This window comes from Melospiza melodia, chromosome 6 (genome assembly GCF_035770615.1).
Source record: "Melospiza melodia melodia isolate bMelMel2 chromosome 6, bMelMel2.pri, whole genome shotgun sequence".
In the NCBI taxonomy this organism is placed as follows: Eukaryota; Metazoa; Chordata; class Aves; order Passeriformes; family Passerellidae; genus Melospiza; species Melospiza melodia.
This window is the reverse complement of record NC_086199.1, coordinates 2,764,768-2,784,511: the sequence shown is the minus strand read 5'-3', so window position 1 is coordinate 2,784,511 and position 19,744 is coordinate 2,764,768. Positions and strand designations below refer to the sequence as shown.

Genomic DNA, 19,744 nt, shown 5'->3' with positions numbered 1-19,744 from the left:
TTCCCCTAAGCTGGAAAAGGCAATTTCAGCACCTCAATCAAGAGCTGTGGATTCCCAAAGATTTGAGTGTTGCAATTTTATGTTTGAACTTGGGAAATAAAAATAATTCACCCTCCACTTCTCCTTCCAGTCCACAGTGAGGGACCCTGCTTCCAATTCCTGCCTTTAGTTCAACCCCCAAACCCAAATGTTGAAACAAAACCTTCCTGGCAGTGAAACTACAGCAGACAGACAGGGGAAGCTTTAAATAGATGCCTTAGTAATAGATCTGAGGAAAATGAAATCTCAGAATCCCCTGGGATCTGACAGGCAGACAGAGCAGAATGACTGTAAAAGGCACCAGGAGGGGGCAATGCCAGGAAAAAACCTGGATTGATGAGAAACCCTCAGTCATGGAGCTTGTCAGGAGCAGGGAGTGTTCCCAGCACCCCAGAGAGAACAGACATGGAGCAGGCTGGGGCTGAAGCAGTGCTTCCATCTGTGCTCCATCCCTCCCCTTCCCCAGGGACTGCAGCTGAGGGGATTTGATGCCTCCCAGGCCAGCTCCAGGCTGGCAGTGCCAGCAATGCATTTCCCAACAGCCCCAGAGCATTCCTGCATGGAGGGACAGGTTCAGAGCAGGAACAGGAACAAACCCTGTGCACTTGCAAACCAGCACTGGGCACTGGCACAGGAGAGAAATCACTTCCTTCTCTCCAGCTGAGAAGCTCCTACCTAAACCATCACACCGTTTTTTGCAGGTTTTTTACCCCCTTGAAGGCATTACTGTGCTCCATCACTGCTATCAGGGTAGCAGCAGGACCAGGAATGTGCTGCTGGATGCTCTGATCCCTAAATCCTGAGTCCATTTTTCCGTGTAAAGTTTGATCCTGCTTCCCAAGCTCAGACTTCCCAAACACACACATTTTTCTAACAGCCTTGCTGGGTCCCCACAGTGCTCCCAAATCATTCCAGCCCTGGCTTTTAGGCAACAAACATTGGGAAATGTTTTTTCCCAATGTTTTTTCCAGATGCAGAAGCAGGACTGTGCTTGCACAACCTCTGTGCTGCTGAGGCAGGAGAGTCACAGCTGCACAATCCCCAGTTTGAAACTTTACAGCACCAAGAAATGTTTCCTTAGCTGAGCCTAAGGTTTTACCAGAGCTGAGGTGAATCCTTTAAGTCTTGATCCCATTATGGGCAGTGCCCTGGGCCTCAGTTTTCAAAGACAAATCCAATTTTTACCTCAATGATGCCCCTACTCCTTGAAAACCATTTGAGGATGTTCTAGATAGTTCCAACTTGAATTAACCTCTATGTTTATGTTCCTAAAGCACATTTCTACCATAATACATACTGAGAACAAGGTGGATTTTAGCAAACTTTTTCTTTACTAAAGTCTCTTGTTATAAATTACACAAATAACTTTATAAACAAATCCCCCCCACTTGCATCTTGTTTAAAGTAATAACTTTATATCATACAAATAAAGAAATTTCAAGTATGAAAAGTGCATTATTGCAATAATACCTCTTTGCAAGTCCAAAAATCTTGGTTTAGAATAAAACTGTAAAGTGTAAAAAAGGAGTAAAACAATCAGTGCCATCTATTCATTCAAGAAGTCCAACATCTCAAAAATGATGTTTAGTGTGTTGCAGAGGCAGATTTACATCTGAAAGCAACATGTAATTGAAAAGAAGCTATGTGTGTTCATTGTTTTGCATTAATTCTTGTTCTGGTTTTTGTGTGGGTTTTTTTTTTCCCAGTTTTCTTCACCTTTCTTGGCAGGAATTCTCACTACAAGCAGTTCTTGTCCTCAGCCATTCTGTGCTGCTGCCACCTGCATGGTGCCAAGATCTTCATCCTCCTCGTGCATCCTCTTCAAACTTCCTGCAGGAGGCAAGAGGGAACCTCAGCCAGGGCAAAGCAGGACATTTAAACACTTCACAATGAAGTTTAAACTCAGCTTGCACATTAAAATCCCAAGAGTTTGGGATTGTGCTGCTAAAGGTTTGGGTAATCCCCTCACAGCCCCAGCAGAAGCTTCTCACCTGTGCTGCCAGGTGGGACTGAGAGGGATCTCTCCAGCTGCAGAGGTGACATCATCTGGATGGTTAACTTTGCTAGATAGATGGCTTCATATTCCTAAAAATGTCCAAAAATGTGGATTGGAATTACTCTGGCACAAAGCTGTGTAAGGATGAGCAGGGCAAATTCAGGGAACATCTCATATTCAGGCACACATTTGGGAGGGGGAGAATTCTTTGTTGCTTTGCCATGAATGACAAAAACCATCAGGAAGTCAGAGGAAAAGAAAAGTTCAAGGATGACTAAATAAATGGCTTTAAGGAATAAACATTTCCTGTGCAGCTCCTTCAGCACCAACCAAGACACTTCAGAGCCTCTCAATCACTGCACAAACCAGGATTTTTATTTCTCCTCCATTCCTGGATTTGCTTTGTCCAAAGCTTAACTCTAAGGAACTGAGGTGCCCACTCATCTTCCTCCCAAGCTTTCCTCCAGCTCCTGACATTTCTTTGAAGTATATTTGTGTAAATATCTATTTGGCAGGAAGATGATTCATTAAATGACTTTTCAGTTTTGATCAGAATTTTTAAAAAGTCACCTGAAGTTGATGGACAAATCCAGCATTAGGATTAATACAGAATCTTCTTTCTTGCACATAAGTAAATGCATCCCTTAAAAAGAGAAAAAAAACCCACTTAAAATATATCAAAGTCTCTGTGGTTTGAGCTTTCCTTCAGATTATCAATTTTTCAGCACTACAGAACCTCTGAACTCTCCCCAGAACTGGTTTTACAACTGAAATTGCTTGGCCAAAGCAGGAAGCAGCAGTGGTGCAATTCTGTGTGCCCACCCCAGAGCTCAGCTCACTTTCCTGTTCAGCACAGGCTCAGAACAGCCCCTGAGGCTGCTGCCCCATTCCCAGAGCAGCAGGTGCCTGATTCTTTTAAAAAAGGGTGTAAAACACAACTGCAGTGATGGAAACTGGGATAATCAGCTCCTGGTAAAGCCTTGGGTAAGGCACTGAGACTGAGTGAAAGCACAACAGTTTCTGTTCCCTCCAAAATCATTATCCACTCACACCACCTGAATTAAAACCTGAACAACTTTTCTTACCTGTACTTCACCCCAAATGTTTCCATTATGTATGCAATAACTAAGGCAGCACTGGAAAAAAAATAAATATAAAAGTTAGAAAAAATATCTTTCAATTGTTTAAAAATATTTATATCAGGGTGGATCATTTCCTACCTTCTAGAAATCCCTGCATTCCCATGGACAAGAACTTTTCCTGAGAAGGAAAAGAAACTCAAATTAACCATATGTGTATAAAGTGAATAAAATTCTTTGAAATGTTTTCCCTTGTTATGGAGAAGCAGGCAGCAGCAAGGCACACCCAATAAAACAACCCAGGTGTTGTCTTCCTTCACCCTGAATTTCTAACTGCAAATAAAAATAAAACAGGTGCTGTCTTCCTTCACCCTGAATTTCTAACTGCACTCTGGGATCCAGAACTGGGATTGCTGCTCCTGTGAGGATTCTGGGGGACAGAATGGCCACAATGCAGATTTCAGGTCCTGCACTTGAGAGGGGACAAGAAAACCTCAAAACACAGCTGAGTTTCATGAAAAAACCCCAAACCCCAGAGGTTGATTTTCCAGTTAGAGGTAAATGAATGAACACTGTGCTCTGAATTTGTCTAACAGAGTTCAAATCAAGCATAATAAACCCCCCAAATTTAAGAAAAGTTGTTATTTAAGAGCCTCTAATCCATACCCCTAATTTAGTTTTATGAGGGGAAAAAGTTAATATTAATTTTACCTCCACTTTGTAAACTTCCATCAATAAATTCTTTAGTCTGAAAAAAAAAAAAAAAAACAAACAACAAACAAGACTCAAACTTTCAGATTATTTTTAGTGCAAGTTGTAGTAACACCTAAATTTGGTATAATTTTTATATCAGTGACAATAATGCACCTTTATGCAGACTAAAACCCTACTTCAACTGTTCTTTTGTACTTTAAACTATTCCTAAAATTATCAGTGCAAAACCAGGGAAGGCACTTTTGGGTTTTTTTGGTGAAAGAAGGAACAATATCCTTTTGCTCAGTTGCAAACTGAATTAAAATAAACATACAAACCCACAGCTCCAAATCAGGGGTTTGTTCTAATAATGGGCATTGTTTAATTTACAAGTTACTTTTTAATTCATCTGCAGCAAACAGTAAAACTTAGCTATTATTTTGAATTTGATACAAGAAATGTAAATATTCTTGGGCTCAAATTAAAGTTTCCCCCAGGTCAAGGGCCCCAGAATTCCCTCATGACCAAATCTCTCTGCTTTGAAGCCTGTCTTCTTTAATTTTTATTTTTAGGTCTTTTTTCAGTCTTTTTTTATTTTTATGTCTTTTTTTTTTTTTTTTTTTTTTTTTGATACCATAACAAGAAGCAGCTCTTACAGCTCCACCTACTTCCACTCTTGCAAAAAGGAATTAATTACACTTATTAAAGTGTCAATAATAAAGTCAGGAGCTGGCAGCACTTGCAGGTACCTGAGGCTGAGTATCCCAAAAGTCAAACTGGTATTTGTAAGTTCAGAAAACTCCTGGGGATTTCCCTTCCCAAGCCATGGACTCACCGTAGGGAAAAATCGGATTATATTCTCCACTGGATTATCTGCAATATCCAAGACTAAATACCTGCAATGAAAATTTCCTGTGAGTTCCCAACATCACAGAGCTGCTGCAACCCCTCCCCTGCAGGAGGGAATCTGCACAACCTTTGATTCCTGCTCTGAACTCCATAAATTCAGTCCAGAACAGATTTCACCTCTCAGAAATCACTGAAAACTAAAACCAGTTACTGCAAACCATGCATAAATCTCATCTGCAGGCTCCTTCAGCATGAATAAAATCCATGGTTGGGATTTCAAGTCTTTCTGCACCTCAGCACATTTTTCAAATAATTCTGACATAGTGAAAATATTTGGAAAGAACACACATACACACCCAAAAAGGAATCTTGGTCATTTCTCACCTAAATAACTGCTGGAAGTTTGGTTTAATAAAATTTGCTTCAATGTTCTGCCGTATGCATATTACATGGGTTATTCCATGTTTCTGGAGTATAGGTAGCTGTGGAGAAAGAAAAAAATATTTTAATTACAGATCCATCTATTAGACAGTAGTAGACAAAGAAATAATAATTATTAATAATATAAAGAACAGCTGAAATAGACTAGTAATATATATTACTATATTATACTAGATTACACATATTATCATACAATTTATATGTGGAATATAGGGGTGGAATATAGGGGTGGAATATAGGGGTGGAATATAGGGGTGGAATATAGGGGTGGAATATAGGGGTGGAATATAGGGGTGGAATAGTATATATAATAAATATATAAATATTTATATATTCTATATAGAAATAGCAATAAGAAGAAAAGCTGTACTTAAGATACAAAACAGGGCTATATCAAGGAAAATCTGAGCTGGTTTTCTAGAATTCAGAGTGTAAAAATGTTGTTTTTCCAAAAGAAAAAATGACAAAACAAGAAGGCATTCAATGAAGTTGTTTGTCTCTCCCCACCTTTCACTTTACCTGAATTTTCAAGTCCCTACATGAGAGAGGAATTTGCAGCCAGCACTGGGCTCTTGCTGGAAGCAGACCATGCAAAATAAGATCATTTAAACCACGAGGCAAATTTGCAGAGCCAAGCTGTGCCTGAGCAGTGCTTGACTTCATTGGAATTTAATTTTCCTTGTTTTAATGTCTGTGTGTGAGTTCCCAGTTGTGACAGATCTTGCAACACTTCAGCAAAGGAAATAAGAATTGGTAAAGTGTCTCAAATAGCTTAAATTCTCTAAGAAAAATTATACTTAAGACTCAATTTTAATACAAATAGCTCAGACCATCCCATAAATGCAGCACATATTCCTTCTACTTTGGCATTTTTCATTCCAGTTCAGAACTGCAACCAAATTTACACCTCTATAGACACACAGAGCAGATCTCCACAGTAACAAATCAAATCACCACAGCAAAGCTTCCCTGGGAGAGAATATTCTGAAAATCTTACCTTGCTTTTCATAGCTGAAGAATATGGGCCTAAAAATAACCCAGGTAAGATTTCCTAGGAGAAGAACAGACATTTAATACCAACTCCAGATGATTGGAAATAACACATTTCACTCAGAACATGGACACAAATCATTTACATATTCCTGAAATGTGTAATCAATGTCATTTATAGCAGGACAAGGAAAAAAAATGGTTTGGCAGGATAAGAGAAACATGATCTTGGTGCTGGAGATCTTGTTCTGGAGCAGGAACAAAGTCCTTGATTTGGATTAAGCTCAGCTTGATTCCTGCATCTCACCCAGCCCCAGATAAAGGGAACTCTTAACTTGGTTTATTATCCTGCCTTGTAATTAATTCCAAATTGCTCTGATGAGAAGAGATACACACGTGGAAATCCCTCAAGCTTGGCCTAGCAGTGGGAAAAGATCAGTTTTGAACCATTTATCTCCCCACCAATGAAGATAAGCAGGTGTGCAGATCTTCTCTTGTGCAAAGATTTCTGACTGACACCATGGTAGGAAAATTTTAATTGTCCATCTCACTGGAGAACACTTCCAAACCCAAGGTAGAAGGCAAAGCTTTAGCAATCATCTAAAAACATTCAGAAAGACTAAAATTTAATATTTGGGGGATTTCTGTTTAGTACCTGCACCACAGAGATGCAAACACACCTGTATTCCAAGCTGGCAAATCCTCACCTTAATTAACTAATTAATTCTGTCTCCCATGGTGCTGTCTGACACTTTATGGGTAAAGAGTGATTTTGATACCAGCTCTTTCTCCTCCTCATTAAATGCTCCATGTGTTTTGCCTCAAACAGTAAATAAAAGTGTCCTACCTGCATCTCTCTCCTCATGGGATAGGTCCAATCCTTAAAAAACAAAATTAAAAATAATTATATATAAAACAGAGAAAAGCAGAGATGTGCATGTGCATTTTATAGAAAATAACCTCAAGTTCTGTACAAGATCCCTGCTACCTTTCCAAGTGCAAGGAACACTATTTGGAAAGTTCATGTGAAGAAACCTCAAGTATTCTATAAAAAATCCTAAAGGCTGGACAAGATCCTTATCAGCTTATCCACACCTCAGCTTTCTGCTGAGAAACTTCCCTCTGAAGTGAGGAGGGGAAAAAAGAGAAAGGAAAAAAAGCTTTAGAACATTCTGTACTGGTAAGAGAAGCAAAGGAACTCCTTTGGCTGGTGCATTCCTGCAGCCACTGAAACAACAGGAGATAACAAGCAGAGCAGGTGACTCCCTTAAAACCCACATTGCCTCACCTAATCCACTCTGAATATTCAGGATTCAGCTCAAACAATTCCAGAAATTTGTGCTCTCCATGACCACAGCAAGCCCTTCGTAAAATGGTTTACTATTCCACCCCAGAGTAAAGTGTGAGGAGTTTTATTTACTCCTCACTCAGTAAATAAAACACTCTGCCCATGATCCTGTTGGTCATTCACAGCCCAGAGCTGGGAGGGCTCAGCTCCCATTCCCCATCCCCAGCTGACCACAGCAAACACCAGGATCAACATTTCCATCCTCTGCAGCTCTAGAGCTGAACAGGAACTGCTCAGGCAGAGAGCAGAGAGTTTTATTTACTCCTCACACAGTAAATAAAATACTCCTGGTCATTCACAACCCAGAGCTGGGAGGGCTCAGCTCCCATTCCCCATCCCCAGCTGACCACAGCAAACACCAGGATCAACATTTCCATCCTCTGCTCCACTCTACAGCTCTAGAGCTGAACAGGAACTGCTCAGGCAGAGACTATTCCTGTCTTTCCTTGCCTACAACTCCCACTGGCCTCTATTAACAGCCTCTTACTCATTCCTTGACCCTCACACATGAAGGAGTTGGAGCTGAGATCCCAGCTACCATCTGGAGGGAAAAAAAAATAAAATGAATAGTCAAATATATCCAATAGACTGCATCCATTGATTTACATAACTCTGTTGATTCACAGCTAAGACAACACTTCCCCTATGTGCTGATGTCCTCAGAAGGATGGGGAAGTTAATCATTAAATATTCCAGCTGGGAAGGATCCCTTAAACTGCAGCACTGCTCACCTGAGCACCTGCACTTGTCCCAGTAGCATTAAATTCACATTAAACCTCTTTTTACCAGCACAATAAAAATCCTGTGCTTCCCTCAGACACCCCCACAGTGCACAGGGAGGATTTTCCAGCTCTTGCTCGTGGAATTAAGAAGGATTTTAGTATCAGTGAAGTTATTCTGGAAAAGCAAGCAAACAAACATTAAGCCACTCCAGAAAATCCTTTGGATAGCACCTAAAGTGGCAGCACAAACAGGGAAATGAAATGCACAAAATGGGCTTTGCTGAAGAGCAGCTAAATGACTTCTGCATGTTCCAGCTGGAATAATAAACTGCTGGAAGCAGAAAGGAGAAATGCTGTGACAAAAGGATGATATTTACAGCACTGGGTCCTTTAAAGGGGACCTGAGAGGGTTCAGCACAGCCCTGCTGGCTTGCTCTGTACACAAGAACATCATTCACCCCAAAAAGCCAGAAATTCCCAGTTTGTCCAAGTCTAAAACCAAGCCTAAGAGCAATAAACTCTGAAAAGCTTAAACTGCACTCCAGGAATATACAAACACTTTATTACTCTGCTTGTAGAATTTGGAAATCTTAATCTGGAGCCCAATGAAAACACAAATTCATCACTATTTTGGCTTAACAACACATTGGAAATGTTCCTTTAAAAGCATCAGAGGCAGGAAATTTTTAGCCCCAACAGCTGCAAACTGTGCAAAATAAATAGGTGAGAATTGAGCAATGCAACAGTTTCCAATGAGATTTAGTCTGCAAAATAACTCTGATAGAGTGTTTAAGGAAAACATTTAATCTGAGACAAGTACACAAACTACTGAAAGAATGATTTTGGTGACTGCTGACAGCCCTTGGAGGCTCTCAAAACCAACAATGCCAGATCATTCAAATGTTATGCAAAGTTATGTAAAAACCCCAGTCTATTACTGGAGACTGAAGCCAAGCACAGGTTCCATTTGAAGGAATTCATTCAGCAGCCAGGTTTTCCACACTGTCTGCAGCACCAAGCAGACAAAAAAAAACAACTGAAAGCTTCTCTTTGGATCAGATCAATTGCAAGAATTTTGCTAAGAAAACAAAGGGTGATGCCAGAGGTGGAGGGAAGAACAGGGATGTGGGAAGTTCTCCAGAACAAGTGACAACTCACTGGAAGTCTCACTCATCAATACCTGCAAGACACCAAATAGGAGTGGAAAAAAATAATCCCTAGAACTACAAAGTTTTAAAAATGATCTCCAGGAAAAGGGGGAATAAAGCACATTCCAAACCCTTCCTTCCCCATCCAATTTCCAGCTGAAATAAATAGAAGTTATCAATTAATAGGTAAGACTTGAAATTAATATGAATTAATAGGTAAGACTTGTCCACACTACAAAGAGCTTTTGGTATCCAATATCTGTTAGCTCTGCAGAAATTTGGGTTATTTTGTCACATTTTACCACAACCTGCTCTTCCTTAGAACAGTTTAATGGCAAAAAAAAAGTGATGTGGAATTCTTTTGTAACAGTGCCCTTAATCTAAAAAAATTTATCTTATGATTTTCAAATGAGTTTAGCAGCCCTGACATTGAGAGTGTGTAGCAAAGCAAAGTGGGTTTTAAACACTCCAGCCAACCTGCATGTGGCTGTGCAGAGGGAATGCAGTGCCCTGGATGCACGTGACACAGCTGAAGCCTGCAGACCCATCTGATTCTCACACTTTTATAAAAGGTACAGCCCCAGTGCTTGTCAGAGCTCAGCTCTGGCTGAAATCAAGCCCAGTTTGGATGGTTACAGCTCCCTGTAATTAACAGAGCCTGCAAAGCACAGGCTGGCCCAGGTGAGGGAGAGGCTCTCAGAGATGCTGCAAAAATCACCAGGAATAAATCCAATCAGGAGTTAGAGGAGATGAAGTCTCTTCTCGATTTCTGCTGCTATTCACCCCTGCACTGACTCCTCCTGCTTCCCAGACCCCAAATCCTTTGGAAAAGCTGCACAGAGCTCCCAGTAAATCCTCCCTGTCCACTCCAGATGTCCAACCTTTTCCCAACTCCCAGACAGTTTTTTGTTGTTGATTTATGGCATCACTTCCCTCTGCACACAGATGTCTCTGCCCATCACACTCCACCCCATCAGGACTCCTGCACGATGGATTGTGCACCTCAGAAGCCAGGGCTGTGAGAATCCTCCTGCCTGAAGCTGTTTCCTGTAACACTCCAAGCCTCTCCTCCAAAGCTGCTACAAGGTTCTCCCAAAAGTTGTGAAGCTGGAGCAGCAGAAACTGTAACAACAGAACAGCCAGGGGCTCTGACCTGCCCAGCTCCTCATCTGCTCTGGCCAAGGGAGCCTCTGGATCTGCCTTGAACACTGCACAGGAAATTCAGATTACAGCCTGATGTGTTATATCAGAATTCAGATTAGAGTCTGACTGTGCTATATCAGAATTCAGATTACAGCCTGCGTTATATCAGAATTCAAATTGACTGTGTTATACCAGAATTCAGATTACAGCCTGTGTTATATCAGAATTCAAGTTACAGCTTGACCGTGTTATATCAGAATTCAAACTGCAGCCTATGTTATATCAGAATTCAAACTGCAGCCTATGTTATATCAGAATTCAAACTGACTGTCTTATATCAGAATTCAGATGACAGCCTGTGTTATATCAAATTCAAACTGCAGCCTGACTGTGTTGTATCAGAATTCAAACTGCAGCCTGACTGTGCTATATCAGAATTCAGATGACAGCCTGTGTTATATATCCGAATTCAAATTACAGCCTGTGTTATAACAGAATTTAAATTACAACCTGACTGTGTTATATCAGAATTCAAATTCAGCTTGTGTTATATCAGAATTCAAACTGCAGCCTGACTGTGCTATATCAGAATTCAAATTCAGCCTGTGTTATATCAGAATTCAAACTGCAGCCTGACCGTGTTATATCAGAATTCAAACTGCAGCCTGTGTTATATCAGAATTCAGACGACAGCCTGTGTTATATCAGAATTCAAACTGCAGCCTGACAGTGCTATATCAGAATTCAAATTCAGCCTGTGCTATATCAGAATTCAGGTTACAGCCTGACAGTGTTATATATCAGAATTCAAATTACAGACTGTGTTATATCAGAATTCAAATTCAGCCTGAGTTATATCAGAATTCAAGTTGTTACAGCCTGACTGTGCTATACCAGAATTCAGATTGACTGTGTTATATCAGAATTCAAATTACAGCCTGTGCTATACCAGAATTCAGATGACAGCCTGACTGTGTTATATCAGAATTCAAATTCAGCCTGTGTTATATCAGAATTCAAGTTACAGTCTGATTGTGTTATACCAGAATTCAGATTACAGCCTGACTGTGTTATATCAGAATTCAGATTGACTGTGTTATATCAGAATTCAAATTACAGCCTGTGCTATATCAGAATTCAGATGACAGCCTGTGTTATACCAGAATTCAGATTGACTGTGCTATATCAGAATTCAGATGACAGCCCGACTGTGTTATATCAGAATTCAGATTACAGTCCGACTGTGCTATATCAGAATTCAGATGACAGCCTGACTGTGCTATATCAGAATTCAGATGACAGCCTGACTGTGCTATATCAGAATTCAGATTGACTGTGCTATATCAGAATTCAGATGACAGCCCGACTGTGTTATATCAGAATTCAGATTACAGTCCGACTGTGCTATATCAGAATTCAGATGACAGCCTGACTGTGCTATATCAGAATTCAGATTGACTGTGCTATATCAGAATTCAGATGACAGCCCGACTGTGCTATATCAGAATTCAGATGACAGCCCGACTGTGTTAGAGAGGGCAGGATTGCATCGACTGCCAGCAGCAGCATCATCCCATCATCCCCCTGCCCAGGCTGCAGCTCGGATGGGGCTGGCTCCCGATCCCACAACAATGACCTCCACACAAAGGCTTTCACTCCCAGGCAGCTTTAAGGGTCATTCACACACTCACAAATGAGATCACACCTTGGCTTTGAAAGCATTTTACACATTATTTTACATGGCCCAACAAAGTGGGGGAGAGGGATGTTATCATCAAAGAACAAAAATCTAAATCAGTATTTGTAAAATGGAACAACTGCAGGAGAAATCCTGAAATAATAAAGCAGTAGCAGAGCACACTCATTTCCCATTTTTAATAAGAAAGGAGACAAACTAAATGAGGTAGTGAAAAGGAAAATATGTGAGTATCACTGAAACCTGTCACATCTATCAGTGTGAAACGTGGTACTTTAGAGCCTCAAAATTATCTACAAACAGGAATGAAGTGAAAGGTTGTGTCTCCAGTTTCAGTCAGGCTTCCTGTTCTTGGACAGTTCTATTAAAAATATGGGGGTTATTTTATCAATAGGATTATTTCAATTGGAAGAAACCTATAACAATCATTTAGTGCAACTACCTGACCAGTGCAGGCTCAATTATATAGATATTTTTCCCCAGGTAGAAGTCTATAAAATACACAGAATTAAACCAAATCCTTTCATTCCCTGAAGGTGTGAGCGTGGCACTGCCATGAGCAGAACTCAGGGAATGTTTGGACAGTGCTGCTATCCCAAAAGTGGCTGAGGGCTGGAGAAAGGGGCAGCAGAAAGGGTGAGGTGACACTGCCACCCTTGCACAGCTGCTCCATCCCAAGGCCACCACACTCAGCAGGGATGGAAGCAGATTGCCTGGGAATTCTATTTGTCAGGAGCACTCAGACAATGGGAAGGCCCCACCAGAGACATTTTTGGTACGAAGAAAGGAAGGAAAAAAAAAGGAAGGAAAAAAAAAGGAAGGAAAAAAAAAGGAAGGAAAAAAAAAGGAAGGAAAAAAAAAGGAAGGAAAAAAAAAAAGGAAGGAAAAAAAAAAAGGAAGGAAAAAAAAAAGGAAGGAAAAAAAAAAAGAAGGAAGGAAAAAAAAAGGAAGGAAAAAAAAGGAAGGAAAAAAAAGGAAGGAAAAAAAAAGGAAGGAAAAAAAAAAGGAAGGAAAAAAAAAGGAAGGAAAAAAAAAGGAAGGAAAAAAAAAGGAAGAAAAAAAAAGGAAGGAAAAAAAAGGAAGGAAAAAAAAAAGGAAGGAAAAAAAAAGGAAGGAAAAAAAAAAGGAAGGAAAAAAAAAGGAAGGAAAAAAAAAGGAAGGAAAAAAAAAGGAAGGAAAAAAAAAGGAAGGAAAAAAAAAGGAAGGAAAAAAAAAGGAAGGAAAAAAAAAGGAAGGAAAAAAAAGGAAGGAAAAAAAAGGAAGGAAAAAAAAGGAAGGAAAAAAAAAAGGAAGGAAAAAAAAAGGAAGGAAAAAAAAAAGGAAGGAAAAAAAAAAAGGAAGGAAAAAAAAAGGAAGGAAAAAAAAAGGAAGGAAAAAAAAAGGAAGGAAAAAAAAGGACGGAAAAAAAGAAGGAAAAAAAAAAGAAGGAAAAAAAAAAGAAGGAAAAAAAAGAAGGAAAAAAAAAGAAGGAAAAAAAAAAGAAGGAAAAAAAAAAGAAGGAAAAAAAAAAGAAGGAAAAAAAAGAAGGAAAAGTTATTTTAGCAGAGAGAAGCACAAGCCACAGAAAAGGATAAAAGGTGAAACTAAAGGAAAAGTACAAACAAAATTCCTATTTGTCCCATTCTCCAACACTGGTCCTACAGGCACCTTGTTAAATCCCATCAGCACACAGGAGCAGCAGCTCTGCTAAGAACTTCCATCATACAATTTTTTCCCAATAAAATTGGAAATAAAGCAGTGGAGGCAGAATCCTTGAGCTGACAGGAAGCACAAAGGGTCAGGGTTAGGCACTCCAAGTGTCACACTCACAGAATATCACAATTGTTCCTAATGCTGCAGGAATGGTCTTTTCATTTAATTATTTAATTTAATTCCTGAGTTGGGCTATGCTGAGGCAATCCTCACTCAGCTAAAACAACCCAAACATGCCTTACACTCACAGAGTATCACAATTGTTCCTAATGCTGCAGGAATGGCCTTTTCATTTAATTATTTAATTTAATTCCTGAGTTGGGCTATGCTGAGGCAATCCTCACTCAGCTAAAACAACCCAAACATGCCTTAACTCCCAAACTGCACAAACTGTGCCTGTCCCCTGGATGGGAGCACAAACTGCCCATGCTTCTTTTGTGGCTTTGGGAGGTCTGAAGCTGATTCCCCAAGCAAGAGATAATCAAAATGTGGTTCTGACAGGGTTAAGATTTTCAGTAACTGGACAGAAGCCAGAATGTGTCTATACAAGCTGAAATTGTATCATTAGATGTGATTGATGTTCTTGGTTGGTTGGAAAGGAATCACTTAGGTAACTACTTTATTCCTAACTCAGAGACCACAATATGTTAAGTGATTTTATTCTAATGTTGAACTTTTCTGTCTGCTTATTGCTGCTGCTGCCCAGGAGTGAGAGCCTGCTGAGGCCCAGCTGCACAGAGCACTGCTCTGATTTATGCAAAGCACTCTGAGAGTGTCCCACTGAGCTGGGATCAAATCTGGCACCTGATTTACATCTCCCAGCACAACACTGCATTTGTTCTCCATTTTTTGGGCTCTGTTATGTGGGCAGGTAAAATCATTCTAATGATACAGGCTTCCTACTTATTTTAAAGAGTCTGCAGAGGAGGGGAAAAGCTGTTTTAAGGGGTTTGTTTGTGTTGCCTATCAAAAGTGAGAGTAAAAAAAAAGTTTAATAGATTTGTTCCACCTTTAGATGGGCTGCATCACTTCATAGTTTAAAAAAAGCAGTCAGAAATACATTAGCATTTCAGACTAAATATAGCTGTCAAAAATGTAAATTTCTTTTTTAGAAAAACTCCATGGGCTAAAAAAGAACTCAGCTTTTATGCATAATAAAAAGGCAAATATGCCTGCTTAGTCAATAGGCTGCTAATTTAATTATAAAACCCATGGAGAGTCCTAAAAAAAAAAAAAAATCTTAGTACATCATGAATACTTGGTTTGCTCAGCCTGAATGCAAGCAAATATGCTTTAACAAAAAATAAACTGGTAATTGTTGCTGTGTTCTCATTATATTTATACATATATCCCAGTCCTTTTTTTGTTTTGTTTAAAGTTTAATGAGAAAATAATTTCTGTTAAATTCCTTCAATTATTCCAGTCCTTACTGACCTTCTTTCCAGAAGTACTAATAAGCCAACATGTACTAATTGTTATTAACTTGACCCTTTTTAATGGGTTTTAGCCATAATTTTTCCTCCCAGTATAAACATGTAACACAGAACTTCTCAAATTAAAGTTTGAGACCTGACCTTAGAAAATGTGATTTTAGAAAAAAAAAAAATCTAAGCTTAGAAATGGTTCCACATCACATATAATCACTATTACTCACAAAACTGAGATACTCACCCTCACCAGACTGTAAAAGAACACACAGTTCACAGACATTCTCAGAAAAGCTTTGCCAGAATGATGAGTTCCAGGTTTTCTGGCATTTCCCGAGCTCCCAGAAGTATCAAGAGCCAAGAGAGGTTTAGAAAAGCAGCAATCCCAAGCACCACAGTATGGATTAGGGACAGGACAAACAACATCCAGGCTGGAAAAGTGACCTATTTATTTATCAGAGCCCGTCCCTGCAGCCTGCCCCAGTCAATCCAGGCTGCTCTCCCCTCAACGCTGCTCCTTGTGCCAGGAAGGGATGGGATGCTGTGCAGATCTGGCTTTATTTTTAATTATTATTAAGATAATTAAAGCTGTGACACAGTTAGGAGTGTCAGCTCAGAGAAGGGAGCTGGGGGTGGCACTTGGAGTGAGTTAAAGAAGTGACAAAGGTGCACTTTTGAGCTGCAGGGATTCCCCAAGCTCTCCCTCCTCCCCTGCCCAGTATCTGGAAATCAAATCTGCCAAGCCAGCATTAAACCATCCATCACCAACTTCCCAAAATGTGAGGGATTACTGCTCATTAAAGAGCATCTTCTGCTGTCCAGGAAAATCCACATTTTGTGGGCAGGATGATTTTCATTTCCTCAGTTTGCTTTTCCTAAGGACTGGGCTGAAGTCTCCTACACTTTGCTTTTAACGAGTCACCTCCACAAGAACTTTGACACTCACCACTGGCTTTCACTTTCCTGTTTCCTTCACATACTCCAACTGTTTATTACCTTCTATCAGAGCTCAGAATTTACTGACATGATCTTGCATTTAGAAATGTCTGACATTTCAAGTCAGACACAAATGCAGCGTATTGAAAAGAAATTCTTACAGTTTTTAAAATCAGTTCTTGAAAATCCCCACTATGTGAAGTTCTAACACACTACAAGTTATATTATTTACAGACAGCCCATGCAAAAAGACAAAAGTCAAAGCTGCTCTGAAAGACACTGTACTACAATCTCAGTTTTCATCAGTTTAGAGCTGTTAGACTGGCACTGAGCTCTGATTTCATTTTTATTTTAACCCCACATTCCTCTTTAGCCATTTTAGATGAAAAGCCACCCAGGCTGATTTAGTTAACAAAACTGTGGAGAACACGATTGGTTTCTCCAGAAAGAAAAGATATTTAAAAACAAACAAATTATAAAGCTCACAGGGTGGCAGATGATTTGTGCTGAGATACAAAGTGATTACAACTTTGTGAGAACAACTACATGACTCGTAACACCTCCAGGGCTCCGAAGTGATGGGGAGCATGAAATCCTGACAACAAAAACAGAACAAAAAGAGTCACTCCCATATTTCAGGTAATTTAGAGCATTGAGCAATGCTGTTCAAACAGAAATAAATGCTCATGTTTAGAAATATGACAATCTACAGACGCCAGAAGAGCTCAGACACTCTCAGCTTCCCTCATGCAGGCTGTGACATTTCACATTAAATATTTGAGGCCACCAAAGGGGGGGAGAACACTCGGGGACCTTTGTGACACACAAAAACAAATCAGCAGCGTCCAGGGTCAGCGCCGGGGAGTTCAGCCAAGTTCAGAAATCAGACACCGCGCTCCTGTGACACCGCACTGAGAGCCCGAGCGCGCATTGCCACCTGTCCTCGCCCGGAGAGAACTCCTGGCTCTGGAAGTCCGTGCAAACACCTCCCCGATGGAGGTGAGCAGGAGAGGAAGGCACCGAGAGCCCGGAGGGGACCCGCAGGTAACTCCTGTGGGGCGGCTCACAGCGGGACGGGGCCTCACCGAGGGAAGGGGGCACAGACAGGCTGAGACACACCGAACGCAGAAAGGGGCACAAAAATGAGTGCGGGCCGCTGGGAGTGGGTAAAAATCAAAGGAGATAAAGCGGAGGGGCTCAGTTCCCTGAATGTGAGGGTGGCGAGATTGCCCAGAGAAGCTGTGGCTGCCCCATGCCTGGAAGCGCTCAAGGCCATGTTGGACAGGGCTTGGAGCAACCTGGGATAGTGAGAGGCTTCCAGGCCGGAGGCACCGGGAAGCGGAGATGCCGGAGGGCCGGGGGGCTTGAGGGCGATGGAGGGAGCAGAGCCCGGCAGCGAGCAGGGGAGGGGACACGCGGCCGGTGGTCGCAGGGGGTGCCACCAGCACAGGGCGGGACACGGACCCGCGGCCTGCCATGGATCCCAGCGGGAATGCCGCGGGAAGGGGCGCGGGAGGCACCGCAGGGCGGGCAGGGCTGTGAGGGGAAGCCCCGGCGGGGCCGCGGGCCGGGCGTGTGCGGGGGGCCGGGACCGGAGCTCCCGCTCACCTCAGAGTCCTCTTTGGCCTGCGGCAGCGCGGGGAAGGCCGGTTTGGCGAGCTCCATGGCCGGGCGCTGTCCGGGCGGGGCAGGACCCGGGGCAGGGCGGCTATTTGGGCAGCGGGGCCGCGGGCTCCGGCTCGGGAGCGGCAGGAGATGGAGGCGGCGGAGGAGGAGGAGGCGGCGGCGGCGCGCTCAGCCGCTCGCGCCCGGCCGCCATGCTGCTGCTGCTGCTGCCGCCTCTTCTTCCCTCCTCCTCCTCCTCTTCCCACCTCTTCCTCCGCCCCCTCCTCTTCCTCCTCCTCCTCCCCTCCTCCTCCCAGCCTCCCGCCCGCCCCCGGGCCCCGCTCCCCCGGCCCCCGCCCCGCTCCGCCCTCAGCGCTCTGCCCTCCCCTCACGGGCGGCTGCCGCCGCCGTTCGTTTAATGAATCTGCTCACAAGCCCTAAATTCGGGGTTATTCACCCCAAAGTTTCAGTAATGGCCGCTTCGGCTGTTAGCGGTGACCAGGGCCCGGCTGGGAGCGCCTCACGCCATGGCGCGGCCATTGACGCTCCCTGTCGCCGTGCCCTGACATTGCCGAGGGCTCCTTCTCCTCACACGCCCGCTTCCATCTTGGCTCCATCGCCCATGGCAATGACGCCGCTGCCTCACATGTTAGCCGGCAACGCCAAGCGGGTCCTCTCTGAGGTTTGGAGTCCCCATCCCTGGAGGTGTCCGAGGAACGCCTCAGTGGCCTCGGTGCTCTGGGATGGGGATGAGGGATCGTCCCCTCGGTGCTCTGGGGATCGGTCACAGATCAGACTCGATGATCCCAGAGTCTTTTCCAACCTGAATGACTCTGGGGATCTCCAGTCTGCTCCTCTTGGTGTAAACGATGCCCTCAGGCACCTCTGTTTTTCTGCTTTTTGAGGTCCCATACTCTTGAGAAGTCTGGGAGACCTGGAGAGACTTGGGACAAGGGATGGAGGGACAGGAGCCAGGGAATGGCTCCCAGTGCCAGAGGGCAGGGATGGGTGGGAGATTGGGAACTGGGAATTCCTGATGTGAAGGTGATGAGGCCCTGGCACAGGGTGCCCAGAGGAGCCGTGGCTGCCCCTGGATCCCTGGAAGTTCCCAAAGCCAGGCTGGACAGGGCTTGAAGGAGCCTAGGACAGTGGAAGGTGTCCCTGCCATGGCAGGGGTGGAAATAAATGGTCCTTAAGCTCCCTTCCAACCCAAACCATTTTGTGATTCTATGAGATTTCAGTTTAAACTGCAGTTTTTCATTCCTTTGCTTTTCAATGGACCAAAGTTCTACACTGGTATCAGTGGAATTTCTGAGGGAAGCTTAGTCAAAGTAAGCAAACTCAATGGGTTGGTTGCTTAAATAAAATTTGAAGTGTCCTTTTGGAAATAGTAGCGCTGGAATTTTAGAGTCTCAATTTTTATTTCTAGTGCACCTTTCTTCTGTTTTTACTAAATAAAACTTTGAGAAACCTTCAGCAATCACCTTTCAGCAACCATTCCCTCAGCCAGAGGCTCAGCTCTCTGTTTACATCACAGTTCTGCTCAGAAATGGACTTTGATTTCATGTTCTCATTGTTCCAGGCACATGGGCTGTACAAGCTGCACTCAAAAGGTTGTTAAAACTAAACCTGATAATTCCATCTTTACACTCCTGACATAGCCACAACAGGGAGAAAGGTCTGAAACAGCCATATAAACAGGGAAATACTGTTGCCTGTCCTGTTTTAACTGTTCTACATCTTACACCATCTGTTTGATCTGTGATGGGAAAGGAAATAAAAGTACAGCTGTTAAAATTGCCAGGGAGATGCTGTGTGTTTCCTGGGAAGTCAAGAGCTAATCTAATGTACTTGTCTGTCAGCTGAGCAGGCCCAGAGTAATCCAATTAGGATAATTAGAAGTAGCCAGAAGTACAGTTTAGTGCACTGCTGCTCCAGTC

At 42.5% G+C, this 19,744-nt stretch overlaps 1 protein-coding gene and 1 long non-coding RNA gene across 2 annotated transcripts in view; one reads left to right on the top strand and one right to left on the bottom strand.

Annotated features, from left to right (window-relative positions):
• Positions 1 to 1,351: 1,351 nt before the first annotated feature.
• On the bottom strand, positions 1,352 to 17,931 carry STYX (serine/threonine/tyrosine interacting protein). The gene is made up of 11 exons (XM_063159638.1): positions 17,808 to 17,931; positions 6,935 to 6,967; positions 6,095 to 6,148; positions 5,041 to 5,138; positions 4,643 to 4,703; positions 3,826 to 3,862; positions 3,256 to 3,295; positions 3,121 to 3,171; positions 2,606 to 2,678; positions 2,031 to 2,124; positions 1,352 to 1,869 (listed from the first exon to the last, which is right to left on the bottom strand). The coding sequence occupies exons 1-11, from the start codon at positions 17,862 to 17,864 to the stop codon at positions 1,796 to 1,798; spliced, it is 672 nt and encodes a 223-aa protein (XP_063015708.1). The 5' UTR covers positions 17,865 to 17,931; the 3' UTR covers positions 1,352 to 1,795.
• The window catches only part of LOC134420008 (uncharacterized), a 4,396-nt gene continuing 1,698 nt past the window's right edge, over positions 17,047 to 19,744 (top strand). Inside the window, exon 1 of the long non-coding RNA XR_010028220.1 lies at positions 17,047 to 17,243. This is a non-coding gene — a long non-coding RNA (uncharacterized LOC134420008). The remainder of the gene's footprint in view (positions 17,244 to 19,744) is intronic.

Bases quoted from the DNA above. Each gene is read 5' to 3' on its own strand.
- STYX (XM_063159638.1), bottom strand. From the start codon at position 17,864: ATGGAGCTCGCCAAACCGGCCTTCCCCGCGCTGCCGCAGGCCAAAGAG. The intron at 3,296-3,825 runs GTAAAATTAATA...TTTCCTTCTCAG, and splicing joins TGGAAGTTTACAAAGTGGAG to GAAAAGTTCTTGTCCATGGG. The intron at 3,172-3,255 runs GTAGGAAATGAT...TTTTTTTTCCAG, and splicing joins AATGCAGGGATTTCTAGAAG to TGCTGCCTTAGTTATTGCAT.